This window comes from Epinephelus fuscoguttatus, linkage group LG19, assembly GCF_011397635.1.
Source record: "Epinephelus fuscoguttatus linkage group LG19, E.fuscoguttatus.final_Chr_v1".
NCBI classification, from domain to species: Eukaryota; Metazoa; Chordata; class Actinopteri; order Perciformes; family Serranidae; genus Epinephelus; species Epinephelus fuscoguttatus.
The window spans coordinates 23,123,370-23,143,528 of record NC_064770.1 but is presented as its reverse complement, the minus strand read 5'-3'; the positions used below and the strand labels follow the sequence as shown (position 1 = coordinate 23,143,528).

The following is a 20,159-nucleotide window of genomic DNA, read 5'->3' as shown; positions in this document are numbered from 1 at the left end:
TTTCAAAAAGTTTTTACAAAGTGCTTTCCAAGATCATGAAAACATAAAGCAAGAGTAAAAACAATAGGGGAACTGTAAACTAACTAAGTGGTGAAATATATACACCTAACCATGCCCCCAATGGCTTCTATTGTGGCAATGGCTCTGCTATTAAAGGGACACTCCTGCAATTTTACCCATAAAGTTCAGTTCACTTGTTTTGAGGAGTCCACTGTCTGACAGAAAAATAACACAAAGACCTTAAGGCTGTGTTACAAATGACAGGTGCTGAGTTTTAAAGATGATGTTTACCTAATCAAATGACACTATTGCATTAGGGACTCTATTGGGTGTGACTGTGAGGATGAATGGTTGTCTGTCTCTATGTATCAGCCCTGTAATAGTCTGGCAACCTGTCCAGGGTGTACCCCACCTCTTGTCCAATGCCAGCTGGGATAGGCTCAAACCCTCAAGAGGATGAGGAAATACAGAAAATGGATGGATGCATGGATTTTACATTAGGGGGATTGTGGGAGCTTGATGATACAGACTAATTGAAGTCAGTATATAGCAGCTGCAATCGTTTTCACCATTCTTGTTTAAATCTGTCTCCTGTAAATCCACCATCTTATTGAAAGAGCAACAGAGAGTGCAACTTAAATGAGAAACATTTAAAAAAGGAAGCATTTTTCCTGGATAAATGGGCCAGCATCGCTAGAGCTAAAGGTGTACTGTACACCAGGGGTGTCAAACTCATTGTAGTTCATTAGCCACCATCCATCCGTCCTTTTTCAAGTCGCAGGGGCAGCACGCCGAGCAAAGCACCCCAGACGTCTCTCTCCCCAGCAACACTTTCCAGCTCCTCTTGGGGGACCCTGAGGTGTTCCCAGGCCAGATGAGATACATAATCCCTCAAGCGTGTTCTGGGTCTGCCCCGAGGCCTCCTACCAGTGGGATGTGTCTGGAACACTTCCAGCGGGAGGCGCCCAGGAGGCATCCTGATTAGATGCCTGAACCACCTCATCTGACCACTTTTGACACAAAAGAGCAGCAGCTCAACTCCGAGCTCCCTCTGGATGTCCAGGCTCCTCACCCTATTTCTAAGGCTGAGCCCAGCCACCCCATGGAGGATATTCATTCTGGCCACTTGTATCTGCAATCTCATTTTTTCGGTCATTACCCAGAGCTCATGACCACAGGTGAGGGTTAGGACGTAGATGAACCAGTAAATCAAAAGCTTTGCCTTCAGGCTCAGCTCCCTCTTCACCACAACGGTCCAGCATAGCACCCTCATCACTGCCGACACCACGCCAAACCCCTGATCTATCTTATGCTCCATTCTACCCTCATTTGTTAGCAAGACACTTGGGGCAGTAACTCACTCCCAACTATGGGTCCCATACAGCCTTATTTGATCTCAAGTGGGCCAGACCTTTCAAACAAGTGAACAATAATCTATAAATAACAACACCTCCATTTTTTCCCCTTCCCTTGAGTGTTAAGGCGTACATTCTGAAAATGTTCATCCATTCACAAGAACAGATGATGAACAGCCTGAGACGTCTTAAGGAAAATAGGTGCAATTTCAACCAAATGTCAACGTTCCTACACACTCAGTCCGCCCCCTACTCACTATCATAACATTTCCATTTTACCATACATGTTTGCCTCTCCTTTGTAGTAATGCTGGCACCACAACAAACTATTGAGGGAGCAGGTCAAGTTATCCCCTGCCTTACAAGTCAAAAGTTTTGGCAGTTCCTTAGCAATAGGGTTCCACCAATATTAATTAAAATATGACCACAATAAGTATTCATAGTTTTGTATTCTGGTCAGGGTGGGAAAGTCTCTGAAGCACACCCTTGCACACCTGCATGAGCTGTATGTGAGAATGCAAATGTCCAAATCAGTCAGACCAGACATTAATTGGACTTTATCCTGCCAGCTCCTGGGTACAAAGTCTGTGTAACGTCTGACTGACGTGTGAATAGGGCAGGTAATTGCCTGGAGAATTCATAGCGGCGGTGGTAATGATGTTTTTATTATGCAGCTTGCTAAAACTGGAATAAATTAAACATCCCCGGGTGATGAGAAAAGGTTATGGCAATGAAAGTGTCTAAGTGGAGAGACGATGACGAGACGATGACATTCGGGGACTTCTGTCAGTAAGGGCCAAAGCTGAAATCATCAGACAAATTCAAGGAATGGTGAGAGACTGCTGTTTAAATTACGAACTGGCTACATGCCTGCCGTGTTATCTGCCTCATGTTCTAGGCTCCACCCCTTTGCCTAAACCAAACGGAGTATTTCCAGTAGGTGAGAACGTGACACGGACAGTCTTCTGTTGCGTGCTACAAGCGTGAAAGGCAAACTCCAGGCAATGTCCAGACCTGATTCTCCAGACATTGTCTAGAATTCATATGAGAAAACGGCTCTACGTGAAGTAGGCTACTAACTTTTCATCATTCTCCTAAAACCTGGCAACAGTCAGCCTTCACGTGCGCTATCAGGTGTGCAATGTCATCCAGTGGGCCGGAATAGACCCTTTGGCGGGCCAGTTCAGGCTTGCGGCCCATATGTTTGACACACCTGCTCTACATAGTGTGTTCATGTTTGAGTTTAGAGATTAAAAAGTTGGATTCAAGAGCTCAGCAAAACCACATGGTTCAAATAAATCCACCTGTTATCTTATAACAGAAAAAGGTAGATATTCTTGAGAGCAAAAAATGACTACAACACAAAAATGGCTGAAACACTGTAGAAGGGCAATAAGACTACAAGTGATAAAAACTTTGATTAAAAAAATTATGAAAAAACATAAATACATTTTTATGTATATTGTTAGTTTTCATGGAGCACAGCTGTTGAGATCACGTGACACTCTGCTCCACTGTGGGTCACGTGACGTGTTTTGTTGACGGTTGTCGCTGCATTTTGCACGATGAATTCACGGGATGGTGCAATGTCATCGCCTCGCTAGCAGCCGACAAACTGGAGGGGGGACAACAAACACCTGGACCCGGCTGCAGACGTCCTGGGCTCCGCGAATGTTAGCCGAGCCTCGGTAGTGTCGGTGACGGGAGAGTCCCCACAGTGATGGTTTAGTCCTCGGTTTAACACAAAAAGGAGGAATTGTATTCACCTCGACAGGAAGAGGGACCGCAGCTCGGTGAGTTCATGTCTCGAAACCTGCTTTTGTGAGGTAAATTTGACGCCTGTATGTCCTAAATGTCCTTCGCTAAAGACAGCTGATGATTAATAGAGTGAAAAATGTAATAATATCGGTGAGTCAGCATGTTTTATTTTGGAAATATCTAGCTCTATTCCTCAGCTCCATCATTAGCATTCATCAGAATCCTTAGGGATTGACGAGCAAGTCGATTGCCCAATCAGGAGCTCCAGAACGCAGCGTCGGACCAATCAGAGAAGAGCAAGGCGGGTCCAGGTTGATAAGGAAAAACGTTCACGTCTGTAATGGCTTTTGTGTTTGCTACAACACAATAACAGAGAAACGGTTGCTTTTACCATATAGTATATGGTCTTATGAGCTTAATAACACGAATAATACACATAATTACACATAATGGAAGGGATGGAGCCACACTGAAATTCACAGTCCTCATATGACCTGTTTTACTACATATGTAAACCCCTATGCTGTGAAATGGGACTTCAGTGAGGCAAAAAAAAGTGCTGTAACACTCTCCATGAGGTTAACGTGGGTGCAAAAGCTACAACAATTCATATTTACTGATCACCCTCAATAACAGTGTCAATAACAGCAAAATATTCTATTGACATGGGACTTAATCAGCTGTTTTATTATCACTTATAAAGATAATCTCTGTCGACATCTCACAGTCCTGTTCCTGGTTAAAACACTCATCTCCTTTGGCCTGTATAACTGGTTTCAGCATGTGGATGTCAACGACCTGCCTCTTTTTTGCCCATCTGCCTGTAGTTTTCCTTTTTCTGACTGACCTAATTTACTGGGTGATGTCTCCCCTTTTCACTTTACAGCACCACTCGGACCTTTTCCTCAAGGCCGTAATCACCTCTAACATTGACGGAACCATTTTCAACTTCCCTCTGGAGATATTTTTAGAAACTTAACAGCTAAAATGACCATTTTAAAGCATTTTGAAATGGAAACTGTAAATTAGGGGTTCTCAAAGTTTGGATGATTGAGTGACATTTTTTTGGGAGCAAGGATATGACTGAGGGCAAGGCAAGGCAGGTTTATTTACATAGCACATTTCAGTAACCAGGCAATTCAAAGTGCTCCACATAAAACATCAAAAGCATCAAGACAAAGTGCAGAAGTTATAAAATGATGTTTAAGAGCAATAAAACCTTAAATAAAATTAATAAACCTAAAGCTGAAGCAGACATCCAGTTTTCTTTGAGTTTATTCCAGATATATGATGCATGAAAGCTAAGCACTGCTTCCTCATGTTTAGTCTTGACTCTTGGGACACAAAGCAGACCTGTCCCAGAAGACCTGAGAGGTCTGTGTGGTTCATACCGTAGCAGAAGGTCAGACATGTATTTAGGCCCTGAACCTTGTAGTGCTTTATCATTAACAGCCATAGTATCTTGACTGACAGGAAGTCAGTGCAAAGATCTGAGGACTGCAGTGATGTGATCTACGTTACTGGTCTTAGTGAGCGCTCTCAATCAGCTGCAGCTGTCTGATTGATCTTTTTAGGAAAACCTGTAAAGACAGTGTTACAATAGTCAAGTCTACAGGAGATCAATGCATGGACAAGTTTTTCCAAATCACACTGAGACATAAGCCCCTTTGTCCTTAATGTATTATTAAGGTGTTTGTAACCTGCTGACTTTGTAATTGTCTTGCTGTGGCAATTGAAATTCAGGTCTGAGTCCGTGACTTCCCTAAGATTTCTAACATGGTCTGTGGTTTTTAATAACGCCAACTGATGCTGAGCACTGACTTTTAATTGTTCCTCTTTGGCTCCTAAAACAGTTACCTCAGTTTTGTCTTCATCTTTATGAAGAAAAGTGTGGCACATTTAATCGTTGATTTGTTCGATGCACACAGTCAGAGCCTACATTGGACCATAAGCCTCAGGCAAACCTGGCCTATTTTGTTACCACACAAGAAAAGTGCACACACTATGACTTTTTTTATGACATTTTAATGACATACTAACATACTAACAATAGACAATGGTATGGCGTATGTAACACTCATAGTACATAGTAATAAAATAGCGAGACAGTATAGTATTTGACATTGATTTTACCTCCCCACAACAGTTAAGCAACAACTTTTGCTGTGGTATGTCAACACTGCTTCCACAAACCACACGCAGACCTGCAATACACTGGTATTAGAACTGGTAGTAATAATAATAATAATAGCAATATGTGACATTTATTTATGATTATGATTACATTTGCCAATGATTATTCCAAGTGGCAGTGCCTGTCATAGCATAGCAAATTTTTAAAATCTATTTTTTAATCAATATACTGGGGAGGTGTTCCCTTCCAATATATATTATAATTACTGCCTCGCTTTTACCCCTTTTGTTTTTTCTTTTTTCATAATTGCTTCACTTACATATTATTTTGTGTACCTTCTAAACATGACTAAAACATCATGCTTATTATCATACTGCCGATTGCTCAATTTCACTTCTCTTTTTTGTTTGTTTTCTGGTGTTACTATTAAACAGAAACCGAGACCAGAAACCTTTGCAGTCATCACCACTGGTTTCAAAAACAAAATTAAGCTTCAGAAAACCTTCATAAATTGTTCAGAGACTGACTCGTTCATTTAGCTCTAACCCTGAAGCTCAAAATGTCACTCTGTTTCTCTCCCCAGCCGCAGTAGAAGGCTGACTTGACTGTGTCCTGTGTTCACTCAAAATGGCTATTGCGAGACAATTTGGACTACTGGTGTGGAAAAACTATCTGCAGCAGGTGAGTTGGAGGGAGGTCAATGTACAATCAGCATGTATGTGCCCTCTTAAGGTGCTGACATTGTTTGCAACTGTGAATTGTCACAGGTGTCTGTGTTTAGAGAGCAGAGGTCTTTATGACAGTATTTGATAAGTTATAGTGTTACGGGACGTCATAAATACAGTAAACTGTCTCAACATTTCTAAATGCATGATGTTTTTTACTTACTTGGAAACTGGCTGACCCAGATGATATACAGTGTGCCTTTATGGTTGTTGTGTCACAGGCTCAAGCTAGGTCAACACATTAGTAGCTGTCACATGCTTCTCCGAGCCTTATATGTCGATCTTTAAGGGGAGTTCCAGTTTGTACATTTTGGTTATTTTGTTGCTTAATTTTTTAGATTGTGACATGAAACATGAGACGTGATCATGAGACAAGATTTATTACAATCAGATTTTGTATTGTGTAACTATAGATTCAAGTGTGGGATATTTTACTGAAAAAAAGATCCAGGTAGTTTTAAAATGGTGCGGACAACCATGGGAAACAAACCAAGGCACTCTGTCCTCAGGTGAAATAATCTCTCATATTTATTCTTCAAGCATAGACACCGTAACAATGTTGTTCCACCACTTTCAGACTTCCTGGATCTTGTTTTTTGGTACTTTTACCTGCCTCCAAAAAGCACCTATCAGACCAGCCATCTGAGCCAAGCACTGCTTCCTTCTCCCATTGTTGTGTTGAGTTTTTTGAGTTCACCAAAAACATGTATGTATTCTACAGGCTACTGGAGAAACACATGCACACATGTAATTAAATTTCCTGCTTCACATTTCTACTGTTAACACGTTAGGCTGGTTGCAAACACCTGATCACAACCCAAAATCTCCAAGGAAGACTAGTTCGCAGTTCACTTGAGCACCATTTGAGCCATTATGTAGTTCATGGAAAAATATGTCAGGTTCACGGTCAGTCTTCCGTTTACAGAAGATAGGAAGGAATTTTCATTCTAAACAGTGCCAGTGTATGCTCTGAACGGCAGCTCGCATAGTTTTGAACACTAATATCAGTCGATGGTTGCACAATGCTGCCAGCAACTATTCAGAAATGAGATTGGCTTTGTGTTGCACAGCGTGCGTGGTGTGAGATTGCTGCTCCATCACCGTTTTTTTCCACTCCCCACTCCATTAGGACCAGGAGGGGAAAAAAATACAGTGCATCTTGGAGCTGCTCGTCCATCTTGGCTGCAGAAAATATACACAGAGTGCATTTTAATCACTTAAGCTGTATTACCAAGTATAATGCATGCATTATGACGTTTTACCTACTTCAGCGAAATGTGGATGTTGCTACTGAGGCCTGCTTTAAAAAGAGTTAATGGCATTATTTCTGTGCTATTTTATTTTTCGGTGGTGTCCTTATTCTCATGGACAACTGACCACATTTAGGGAACTTGAGGTCGTGCTGACATGTTTCCAGCTCAGCTACAGTAGGTTTTGAAAGAAAGAGATCTTGAGTTCTTTGAATGTTTGTCACCAGACTTCATCTCTGTTCTAAAGTGGCATGTAGCCTAACAAGAGCAAAATGAAAGTTAGTGTGAACTTTATCTTGAGTTAAGGAAAATAACCGTTGCATATGACTAACCCCTATAAGGGAGCCATAAAGGAATCCATACAACATGTTTTTTAACTTCCTCAATAAAAACCATCACACCCTAGTTATTGATGAGGTTAATGATTTGCAAGTGATAGCTGATGTTTTTGCTAAATAAGATATTGTATGATAGTGCTTGAGAAAATTACCCTAGTGTTATTTTTACTGACTGGGGTAATTGTCCCAAACATCTCCACATGGACCTTGTCCCACTGGCATCAGAGGAACTGTGGATAAGGCTGCAGAGCACACACGTACACATATATAAATAACTCATCTTACAAGTTACAGTGGTGTCAAGACGAGGGCTAGCCCAGACTAAGAATATTCCCAGTTGACCAATAGTCATCATTTAGGGCCATTAGTCGACTAGCCGCCCCATGTTTACAATATTAATTTAATTATTAAATTGTATGTATTTTGGGTGGGGCATCACAATGGTTTGAGTTGAAGGTGTGAGACAAAACAGTATCAGTAACATTGTTAACACTGTGCTACATTACAGAGAAATACAAAACCGTACTAATGAACCTTCATTAATATAGGCCTATATTTTATCTACAAGTGCACGTCACACACTGAGCGAGCCACCTGTTAATGACGCTGTCGGCAAAGCAGTAATGATTGTGCTAAGTGGCTAATGGGCATGTAGCTACTTCCATGTTTCAGATGATACGTTGTGTCTGTAGTCGAACAATGAAGATGAGTTTACATATCACCTTGGGTTCGTCCTTCACCTTCTCAAAATGATCCCACACTTTGGATTTCCTGCCCGACATGTTATTAACTAGCCTGTGGAATAACCGCAGGTACCAGCCCTGGAAATTAGGGGCCGTACACATGCCACATCTTTAACCACGTGGAAACGCAAGGTCAGGCACTGCTACTCTTGTGCTTTTGTTGTGCCAGCTTTCAAGAATGCGGTGGCGGGTTGTATCTGAGGTTGCTAAGCAACCCTAGCAAGCATCGTATAGCCTATTTACCTGAAATCTTGAGTGCAGAGCTGATCTACTTCCAGGCGCTGTTTAGAAGTGTGTAGGCCTATCATCAGCGGGAAAGATGTAAAGCTCTGGGCAGCCCTGCACTAACATGATCAACCTTTCCGTATTTATCATAGACCGATATTTTCAGAAGAAGGCAAAGATATCTGTCAGCAATGATTGACTCCTGTCTGACTGCTGAGCATGGCCACTTCCTGTGTCTGTCCTTTCAAATTAAATTCCCACATGGTCCGGTCATATAGGTTTTGATTTATTTTGACAAGATGCAGCTACTAAAGGAGTTTACATTTTTCTTATTTCTTCGACAAAGTGACCAATGAAATCTTGCCGACTAATGACCTTTCTGGTCGACTATTTTGGGGCAGCCTTGGTCATGACCAGAGCATGTGAGCGGAGCGGGGAGTGGGAGGATTTTGTGTTGAGCGAGGAGTGGCTATTTTTTTAAAAGGTGGAGCGGAGCCTTATCTCTCGCTCCAATTTCGCTCCGGTCGCTCATGCCCCATCCAGAATGCATCTTTACACCTGCGCACACCCACACCATTTTCTTTCAAAACTATGGAGTTTACTGTGTACTTCAGAAAAGAAACTGAGAAGAGAAGCAGCGGTACCTTGGAGAACGGTCCCTAACTGCGGGGAGAGGCGAGAGGGCTTCGGAGGTCGGCCGCTTAACCTGGTCCGTCTCCTCCACACTTTGACTATTTCCACCCTGCCAGCGGGACTGTGTAGAATGGTCCCTAACTGCAGGGAGAGGCGAGAGGGCTTCCCCGGAGAATCTACCAAGCTCATGTTTTATTGGTGCCGTAGCATTGTTCCGACCTCTCATTGTTCCAACCTCTCATTAGTCAGACGTCCCGTTGTTCCGATATGTGATTATTACTGTAGCCTATTGTGTACCATAGAGGATCAGCAACGCAACAAAAGTAGGCTACTGGTCGAGATACGTGTCATAGAGAGGAGAGAGTGAAACACCATAACCTCCTGTTATTAACTCTGGGGTCAAGGTTGTGTGGGGAGCTCTCCACGGTGTTGAACGGCTGCCGGCGGGCGTATTTCTGCCTTGATGGAGGCGCGCTGCGACCGGCTCTGGGTCAGCTGGGAAAGGCTTGAGGCAAAGCAGGCTCACGACTTACGTGTTTGCCACTTTCTTTTTCATTTTAACCCACACCATGATTTTTTCCTGACCCTAACTAAGTGGTTTTTGTGCCTAAACCTAACCAGACCTTAACCACAGGCATCATGAACAATGGGTTTAATATGGTCAGGACAATGGGACGTCGGACCAATGGGCTGTCGGAAAAATGGGCAGGCCCCGTTTTATTTGTGAATAGAAGATTACAGGTTAGGGTAGTACGACGCAGTTGTTTTGAGCGGAGTAGTGAGCGAGTGGAGCGGGATAAAATTTATGATTGAGTGAAGAATGCGCAGAACCAAGCGGAGCGGACGAGCGGTGCAAAGTGACAGGTCTGCGAGCAAGGAGCGGAAATTTTTACCCACTCTGTTCCGCTCACATGCTCTGGTCATGACTAGGCTTGGGCGGTATCAAGTTATTATGGTATACCTGGGTATTAGAAATCCTGAAGGTAAAATTTTCGATACCGTCAAAAATACAGACGCTTGTCTTTCTCTTAAACTGATATAGAGATGCTGTATTGAGGTAATGTAGTGCACAGCATGTGCCACCAGAGGTCAGTCTCCACTGTTGGAGCTGGCAACTGAACTGAGAAAACTGGCGACTTTGGGTGGTGGAGATAATGTTACAGTAGCTCAGTCCATTGGGACCTGGGTTGGGAACCGGAGGGTCGTCTGTTCAAGTCCCCGTCCGGACCAAAATATGGAGCGTGGACTGGTGGCTGGAGAGGTGCCAGTTCACCTCCTGGGCACTGCTGAGGTGCCCCTGAGCAAGGCACCGAACCCCCCAGCCACTCGGAGCGCCTGTCATGGGCAACCCACTCTGACATCTCTCCACTTAGTGCATGTATAGGTTCAGTTTGTGCATGTGTGTTTAGACCTGTGTGTAATTGACAGAGTGAAAAATTTAATTTCCCCTCAGGGATTAATAAAGTATATAAAATTTAAAAAAAATTAAAAAGCCAGCCACCAACAGCAGAGAAAGACTGCTGGGAAAAACCGCGGTAGCGCCAGCATTTTTTCACATCTGTCTTTGTTAGTTAAGGGTTTATTCTGACCAAACCAGAGATGTTGATTATTGGATCAATGGAAAGACTAACCAAGATGTTGTCTGAATGAAGTGAGTTCGAAAAGACAGGAAAAACAAAATTATAAATCAAAGTATAAATCTAACATTACTGTTACTTAAATCAGGTAAAGTCTGATCAAAATGTTCCACACTGACCAAGCTGAGCTTTTAGTTGAAGGCTTCCAACACTGTTATGACTAAATGTATTCATGCATTGAAACACACTTAATACATGTGGACAAATGGGGAACGTGTCTATTCTAGGCTCTTATTTATCCTATCCTAAGTGATCATCTTGATTGAGTGCTGAAAGGGAAAGGTCTGATATTGGCGCCCCTCTGAGATTGACTGTAATGTCCTGAAACTGTCCACGCTGCTTTGTTCTCCAATCACTCAGCAGTAGGAGGCTGTCACATCATGTCAACTGTCTGTGAAATTGTCTGTTTTCAATTCTGAATAGTGTGAAAAGAATAAATTGATGGCCAGACCCCATCTTGATTAACAATGATTTGGAGTTAGCATTTTCAAAGCATATTAATAATCTGGAAATGGGGTTGCGTTTGCTTTTAAAGGCTCTTTTTTTTCTCTTAGTTTTGTGTCTGAGGAGCTAAAAGGGAATTCATTGTACATTGCTCACCTGTGGCTGAAAATGGAGCCATTTATTACTTTCTTAACAAGGTACTGAGTCACTCAAAGTCATGAATATTCTGTTAAATATAGCGTTGTTAATCCATCTCAATATCTTTTTGGTCAGTGGCTGTGCGCCCACTTTTTGAACCCTAAACTCCTCTTCCACTCTTTTTCATCCTACCTCATACATCCCTATCAAAGTTGACAGGTTATCTCTGTTCTTGCTCTCCAGAAACGTCAAATCCTGGTAACTCTGGTGGAGATACTCCTGCCGCTGCTCTTCTCCGGCATCCTCATTGTGCTACGTCAGAAGGTGCCTTTTAAGGACTACCCAAATGCCACGGTCTATGAGAGCTATGCCGTTGATGCGCTACCCAAATGGTTCTTGACGCACCTGCAGCTGGCTTATGTGCCCGGCAACTCCAGTGTGGTGCGTCAGGTGGCAGAGGATGTGCGAGGCAGCCTGAGTCTCTCCGCAGGTGGGTAATGGTCAGGCAGGAAATTGGTGGTGGGTTTGGTATAACAGTGCTGGCTTGTTTAACAAGCAGCTCCACATGCAAATCTGTGAAAAACAGGATATCTGGTGCTTCAGATAATTCCAGCCTGTTAGCTTAGCTGAGCATAAAGACTGGAAATGGGGGGAATGGTAAGCTTGGCTTCCTCCAAAGGTGAGAAAGTCTGCCTAACAGCAAATCTAAAGCTCAGTAACAAACACTTTATATCTTGTTTTGTTACACCAAAATGTGAAAATATATTACTGAAAGGAATCGTCACTTTATACTCCTCAATCATTTGAGATACAATATAGGAATCGGGGGCTTTAAAAACCTGATTCTGTTGCAGCAAAGCCTCCTGTTTACCTTTCCAGTTTGAGCTGCTAGTGTAACCATTATAACCTGTGAAACAGATACCACAGCTTTGGCACCAATTGTAATTTGGGATAGAAGTAGGCATACTGGTTACTCTAGAAACCGCCCTCAGGAGAGCCAATGGGCCGCACCCTACTGTTGTGCCAGACTGTGTCAGCTTGGAGTTTAGGTAAATAAAGGAAGTTCACACACTGAAGCATGTTAGTCTCCTCTCTCAGGAGACCTACACTCAGTTTTTTTTTAACACTTACACCCACGCCTCTTCGTGACCAGCTATTCAGATGAACATGCAGACAGTTTGACTGACAGGTGTGCAAACAGGTTGTTTACATATTTGTACACTGACAGACAATCAGCAACACAGAAAAATGCAACACTGTGAGGCTGAAGGCAGAAACAGCAGGTAGGCAGATCTGTGTAGGTTGCCGTGCACACAGCCGTGTGAGAACCTGGCTCAGCCATTAATGAATAATTTAGCTGGGTTCCTCATTCAGAGGGATAGGTGCAGGGGAAGATCAAGGATGAATTTAAGAGTGTCATGCACACAGAAGACCACCAAGATGTGACCTCAATGTTCTGGCTAACAATGAAGGTATTAACAGTTAAAAAGCCTTGTGACATTTCCAATGCCACAGTTTTACAGACAGAATATTAACAACTTAGGATTGTTGAAGTGGGACCTCTAAAAAAAGAAGCACACTTGTGGTATTTTTGTTCTAAAGGTATTAGGCATTGAAAAGCCTTATTAGTTTCACATGCTTGCATTTCGAAATCGTGAACTGAGAAATGTGATTTCCTTTATTGTGTAATGTGAAATTATTATTATTGGAAAGTAGGTTTGCCTTCTCGTGAAATCATCAGGAACAGATGTTAAGTTTTCTTGCACCGTCATTCAGCTGAATACGTGTTCGCTAACTAGCGTCATTTTAAGTTTTTATCCGTTAATTTAACTATTCGCTATTTTAACTGGTTATCTATAACACTGAGCTTAGTATTTATACTTTTACCATTAGTTTTAGCTAATTGTTTAGCTTTTACCATTAGTTTTAGCTAATATTTTAACGTTTATGCAGTCCTTTTAGCTTATAATTTAAAGGTTTAACCAGTACTTTTAGTTAATTATTTAAAGGTTTAACCAGTACTTTTAGCTAATTATTTGAATGTAACAACCAGTACTTATAACTAATTGTTTAAACCTTTACCATTACTTTTAGCAAATTATTTAAACATTTTAACCATGACTGTTAGCTTATTATTTTAGCCATTTATACAGTACTGTTAGCTAATTCATTTAACTGTTTAGCCATTATTTTTAGCTAACAAGTTGGACAGTTTATCCATTACCTGGCTAATTATTGAAATGTTTAATTGTTAATTTCAGCTATTTTCTCTCTAACTGTTTAAACTCAGGCTGATAGGAGGTGTGTACTGTGTGGTCAGGCTAGCTAACGTTAGCTTACTGGTTATCATGACAGTAGACTTTATATATTTTACTCTATTTGGACGTTAACGTCCAAATAGAATTTAAAAAAATCATATTTGTGTTTTTAAGAGAACAAATTTGTTCTCTTAAAAACACAAATATGATTTATATTAAAATTAATTAAGGCACTCTGTACGAATGTTATACCCCCTTGGTAACTGCAGAATTAAACCCTGGTTAGGTTGATTAGGAATTAAACTAACCATTTCAGCAGTGAAGAGCAGTGTGACGAATGCATGTCTGAACTGGCGTGTTTGGCAGCTGGTTGTCCTTGACCTATTTCCTTCACTCTGCATGCAAGTGTTTATTTTATGACACTGACCAAGATTTACTAATGTGTGATCAATGTGTAACATTGCCAGGTCCAGAATACCTTCATGTGTGCTTGAAAAGTGCTAGAAAAAATGTCATTGAGAAATCCAGTTATGGAAAAGACAGAAATGTAATGAAAAGTGAAAAGAAAACCAAATCTGTTTCATCCCCCTCCCACTTCTGTTTAAATTCAGCTTTGTTGGACTGCTTGGGTTTTGATTTGCTTTGTGTGTTTCAGTGTTGTGGGAATCTCTTCTTCTTTTTTTCTGTGACGAAGAAAGCATTTCGGTGTATTTTAGTGCACCTTTTTCCTGAGTAATTTGACCTTTTGTATTTGTATTATTACCCATTGAATTCAGTATGCTGACAGTGCCTTAACCAACTTCCTGGCTGTCAGTGAGGGTAGCGAGCACCAAGGTCGGGCAATGAGACAAGCATGAAAGCAGACATACGTGAGATGAATGCCCCACTACGAGTAATGCAATGATGTTTGTATCTGTGTGTGTGTGTGTTCGTCTCTTTTCCAGTGCGTGGCTTCGAGACAGAAGAGCACTTTGAGGACTACGTTAGAAATAACCCCAAGTCAGGAAAGCTGCTGGCTGCTGTGGTGTTTGAGCACCCCTTCACCCATGATGATGAACCCCTGCCGCTAAAGGTTAAAGGCAGCACACACACACTGCACTGACACACACACTGTAGCAGGTAGATGGTTGATTCCTGCACCTGAGGAGTGGTACATTTTTTTGATGTCTGGTAATCTCATCAGGGATACTGCAGTCTAGCTCTTCTTTTCTTCATTTTAACAGAAGTGTAAATACTTAGACAGGTGCTAAATATGCAACATAATGACTTACTGTTTGTTTGACTGATCCCAGTGTAAGGAGGGAAGAATAACAGTATGTGTTACCAGTAATACCGGTCCAGGCACTTCATTCTGCTCCTTAAATGCTTGTTTATTCTGATTTTTTGGTCAGCTGGTAGATTAAACATGGAAGGAGAGTCTTAGATAAACAAACTAGCTCATTTTTTGGTCAGATTCATTACAAAGCACCATAGTGCATGGCAACTATATGATATGACATGATTATAACAACCAGATTGACGTCTGCTCTGATACAAAGCAGAATAAAAGTAGGGATGAAACTTATCCTCCTGTGTAGCAGTAAAAACCTGACAGAGGACCGATGAATTCACAGGTTTGATCAGCGAAATCACATGTAGGAAAAGCTTTATCTGGCTTTGATGAAAAAGTCTACATCCTAAATAGGCTTGAAGGCTTCAGACAGCCTCAAGCTCTCAAGGAGAGGGAAATGTATTGCCATTTTTTTGGATGAATCATTCTCTCATGCTAATTACTTTATTGACCTTGTAGAAAGTTCTTCCTTCTGCCAGATGCATAAAAACAATAAACATAAATACACAAAGAGTGATAAGACACAAGCAGCTCTTTGTTGCTCTCTTTTGTCTTATCTTTCCTCTCTCCTTGTTTTTGCATCCCCCAACCACCCCTTTTGTCTTTGAACAACAGTAAACAATAAACAAAGGTATGACAAATTCGGAAAATTAGGAAATAGGAAAAAACTTAGGGGTGTATAGACGATATAACAGAAACAATAAGAGGCTGAAAATCTTACAAATTAATAGCCTTAAGTAGACAATGATGTCCTTGATTTGCCAAAGCATACTGTAACTCTGTCGTAGTCCGCTCAGTGTTGGCTTATTTATTGCTTAGTTGATTTATTCACTCAATAAAACTGAGGGCATAGGATACAGGTGGGCCGATTTATTCCTAATGTAGTCTGGAGCCTTGGTTCGTACCGTCCAGACTAATGTGAGGGGTTTACTGATCCAGTGTTAAACCTCCCGATCTGTTAGCAGGCTCATCAGGACCGCGCTGATCATTTTAGACAAGAGGAAGGCTGTTTCTCAAGAACTGAATTTAAGAAGAATGAGAAAATGGTTAAATCTCTTCTTGATGTTATATTGAGCTCAGTTATGTCTAGAAAAAAATAGGCTAGGCAAAGAAGAGAACTTATTTTGAATTCTCCCTTCCTCTGGCCGATTATGATTACGCCAGTACTTTCACAGTACCCATTAAGATAGACGAGTCTACAAGGAGACGGCAATGCTGACAGTAACAGTAAAAATCCCTGCCCTTGAGGCTAACACTAGCTAGCATACTAGTGTTGACAGATATTAAAACTGACAGTTAAAATCTCACCTCCAGTTCTCACTGAAGAATATACAACCTGTCTTGACCGGGCGCCCCCACTGTTCCAGAGTCTTTTATCCTGCAAAGCATCTATAACATGACAGCAAGTTGTCACACTGTGTCAGTCTCCATTTTGTTTCTGATCTGATTCCCCATAAGAACACGAGTGGCTCCTTCTGACATAAAAATCTTAAGTGGATCCTGTAGTGTATGATGAATTATTCAATTCAAATCTTGTAGTGTGTGTATGTTTGAGATTAGAGAGAAGATCATCTGTGAAGTTTCTCACATTGAGATTAAAATCTGTTTTTAGTGAGACCTAGCCAAAACAACAAATCGAAACAGTTATGTCAAAATGCAATACATAATAGAGTGCATTAACAAGGCGGCACATTAAATCTATAAATTAAACTTCTGTCGTCTGAGCTTGGCTTAAGTGAGAGGCATTACTTGAAGCCAAGTTGAGTCTAAATGTGTCTGTGTGTAATTCACACCTCTCCACTTTCTTTTTAAGTCGACCAATTCCACTCTCTTTTTGCACTCTCTTACACAGGTGAGCTATCACCTGCGTTTTAGCTTCACCCCACGCAACGCCCCACCCAAGGAGAGGTCGGAGCTGAACCCAAACAGCGACCTGGACTGGCACACGCTCAGCCTCTATCCCCTGTTTCAGCTGCCAGGGCCGAGGGAGCAGTATGACAAGGAGGGTGGCACGCCTGGTAAGAACCCTTATCGGTTTCTGTTTGACACTCCTTGGCTTTGTTTCTCTTTATCTGTCTTCTTTTCACCTATATTTGTCGCCTGTAAGCCAAAAAATCCTTTCTGCTTTAATGCTACTTACCCTTTGAGAGCACCTCTTATCCCAAAAATGTTAAATGTTCAATATTCTTAAAAACTCCGTAATTCTTAGAGGAGTTATTCATGAGTATAAGTCATTTAAAAAAGTTTATTTCTCTGCTTAGAAAGAGATTATGATTGATGAAAAGCACTTAATTCCCACAATCTCTTGAGCGAGAGCCCTCTCCTCACACTATGTTTCCATGGCAACTACGCCCCTGCACATTTATCAGGATGCAATGTGCTCTCAAATCATTTGTGAGTTGTCAGGCACCAAATGCTCGTAACTTTATCATCACATTTTTCCCGCAGGTTGTTTAGAGAAATTTAGAGAGGACATATTAGGCTCATTTTCAGGTTCATACTTGTATTTTGGATTTCCGCTAGAACATATTTGCCTGTTAGCCCTGCTCTGATTGGTCAGTGTTTCCGGGTCTTTTGTATCTCGGTGTCTCTGCGTTGTCATTGCAGCTGGGGACACACAACGTGACAGTTGTGAAGATTTTGGTTGAGAAGTTTATGCTGGTGATTTTTCATGGTAAAAAGCGCCACTGTAGCAGAGTATAGTGGCGCTTTTTACCATGAAAAATCACCAGCATAAACTTCTCAACCAAAATCTTCACAACTGTCACGTTCCAGCACGATTATGATCGAGAAACTGGGAGAAATTTATCAGCCACCAAGATTACATGATCCCTGATGTTAGCATGTAGCTAGATGTAGCAGTGTAGGCTACATAATGTAAACACTTGCAGTAGTGTGCTAGATGACGATACAAAGAAATCCCTCAAGAGTTGATGTCAGCTTGTCTCAAAAGAAGAAACAGAGTATTCAAAACGCACTGAAGTTTTTGCGCAGAAGGACTACTTTTACATACATTTATCTCATGTTTAATATGAAGTAGAGGTCGACTGATAGTAGAATATATTAAAAGTTTGGGACAGAAAAAAGCTGATTGCTGTTTAATCGGTTAGCTGACATTATGCAAGAGGTGGCGTACACCCTCGACAGATTAGCAGGCTATCACAGGGCTGACACATAGAGATTGACAATCATTCATGCTCACATTCACACCTACGGACAATTTAGAGTCACCAATTAACCTTCATGTCTTTGGACTGTGGGAGGAAGGCAGAGAACCCGAAGAGACAAGAAAACACGAGGAGAATGTGCAGACAAACAGCCGTCTGGTTGTTTCGAACAACAACCAGGAATCCTCTTGACTTTTGCTCTATTTAACACAACCCTCTCCTCCTTAGCTCCAATCAGTGATGTATGTCCTCAAGTGGCCGGTGGAGGCTGCACAGCCACTGGCCTTATTCAGAGGCAATTACTGTAGTTTATGAAATTAATCAATCAAACAGTTAAATGGGTTGACCTCTAATATGCACCTGACTTTGTAATTTGTGGTGATCATGATGAAGTGGGGAAGACACTGCTCTGCTGTGGCCCAGATCTTTTCTCATAATGAAGCTGAGAGGCGTGCTCCGAAAGATGAAGTCATCCTCACAGCATAATAGAACTGACAAGCTTTTAGAGTCCCATGAATATGGATTTCCAACCTCCACATGCATAATAACTCACAACTGCAGCTCCACTTTTGTTCCTCGAGGCCACGTGCCCATTTTTATGTTGACTTTTCGAGGGAGGTAAGAAGGACTGTGCCTCATGGAACAGGTCACTTTGTAGGTGGGGTTGTGTCATGAGTCACTCCTTACATAAACATTATTTTCTTCTGTGTTTACGTCTCTTTTCTCCTTAAAGGTTATTTCCGAGAGGGATTCCTGGCTGTACAGCATGCAGTGGACCGAGCCATCATGCGGTCATACAACAGAACGGCTGCTGCCTCTCTGCTGCGACAGACCAGAGTGGTCCTGTCGCGGTTTCCTTACCCTGCCTTTATATATGACGTCTTCATCCTGGCCATTCAGAACCAACTGCCCCTGCTACTGGTGCTCAGCTTTACCTACACCTCCCTCAACATAGTACGAGCCGTGGTGCAGGAGAAGGAGAGGAAGCTCAAGGTGTGTTTGTGTGTCTCTGTATGGGCTACTGATCCTGGCACTGAAATAATAAACCGATCCTTAATCTTGACTCGGTTCTTCCTGCATTTCAGGAGTACATGAGGATGATGGGTCTCAGCAACTGGCTCCACTGGAGCGCCTGGTTCCTCATGTTCTTCCTCTTCCTCTCCATTTCAGTCTTCTTTGTGACTCTGCTCCTTTGTATCCAGGTGGGTTTGAGCTATGAAACGTTGCTGCATAAACCACATTCCAGCATGAAATACCTTCACCACATGTTTAAGTAGTTACTTAGATAAATAAAAGATAATCCGATATCGCCTGCAGTAGTATTTAATGAAAAATAGCTGCAGTTGCTGTTTCTTCATGTTCAAATATGTAGCTAAGCTGTAGCTCTTAAAGCAGTACTCCGTGTGGTGTGGTGTAATTAACTAATAAGCAACGAGATGCAGTGCTGTGATGGTTTTGGAACAACTCAAACCAAGAGGAAAAGAGAGTTAAAGAGAGATATTGATGTAAGGTTTGTAACTGAGCACTGAAGCTGTCTTTCTATCGGCTGTTTTAGGTGAGCCCTAACGGAGCAGTGCTGACCTACAGTGACCCCACGCTGGTTTTTGTCTTCCTGCTCGTCTTCACTGTGGCCACCATCAACTTCAGCTTCATGATCAGTGCCTTCTTCTCACGAGGTGCGTGTTAAGTGTCTGCCCACTCTTTGACTGTCCGTCTTTTGCTGTGTGTTTGGTGTGGACAGGTGCCCTTTGCTGAAACATACAGTTGTGTGCAACAGTGTGTGGTATTTCAGATGTAGGTCAAAGTGCCTGCTGTTTGCCTTGCTTCCTCCTACGAGCTGGTTTAAGGCATTGCCACAGCCGTAAATGGCACAGCAGCTACAACAAAAACAGGTTTGAACTACAAAAAGATCTGCACAAGGAGTAATGCGTGTACAGTATGATCACACGATCAGTCATGAGAGGGTAAATATTTAAAGGAACAGTTCACCCCAATTGAAAAAAACATATTTTTCCTTTTACCTG

At 41.9% G+C, this 20,159-nt stretch overlaps 1 protein-coding gene across 1 annotated transcript in view; it reads left to right on the top strand.

The window, feature by feature from the left end:
- The first annotated feature begins 2,911 nt into the window (after window positions 1-2,911).
- Window positions 2,912-20,159, top strand: part of abca3b (ATP-binding cassette, sub-family A (ABC1), member 3b) — a 40,065-nt gene continuing 22,817 nt past the window's right edge. The window contains exons 1-8 of the mRNA XM_049560571.1: window positions 2,912-3,148; window positions 5,831-5,928; window positions 11,624-11,870; window positions 14,583-14,710; window positions 16,821-16,986; window positions 18,869-19,128; window positions 19,221-19,337; window positions 19,691-19,811. Of these exons, the coding sequence (XP_049416528.1) occupies window positions 5,875-5,928; window positions 11,624-11,870; window positions 14,583-14,710; window positions 16,821-16,986; window positions 18,869-19,128; window positions 19,221-19,337; window positions 19,691-19,811 (1,093 nt within the window). The 5' untranslated portion in view covers window positions 2,912-3,148; window positions 5,831-5,874. The remainder of the gene's footprint in view (window positions 3,149-5,830; window positions 5,929-11,623; window positions 11,871-14,582; window positions 14,711-16,820; window positions 16,987-18,868; window positions 19,129-19,220; window positions 19,338-19,690; window positions 19,812-20,159) is intronic.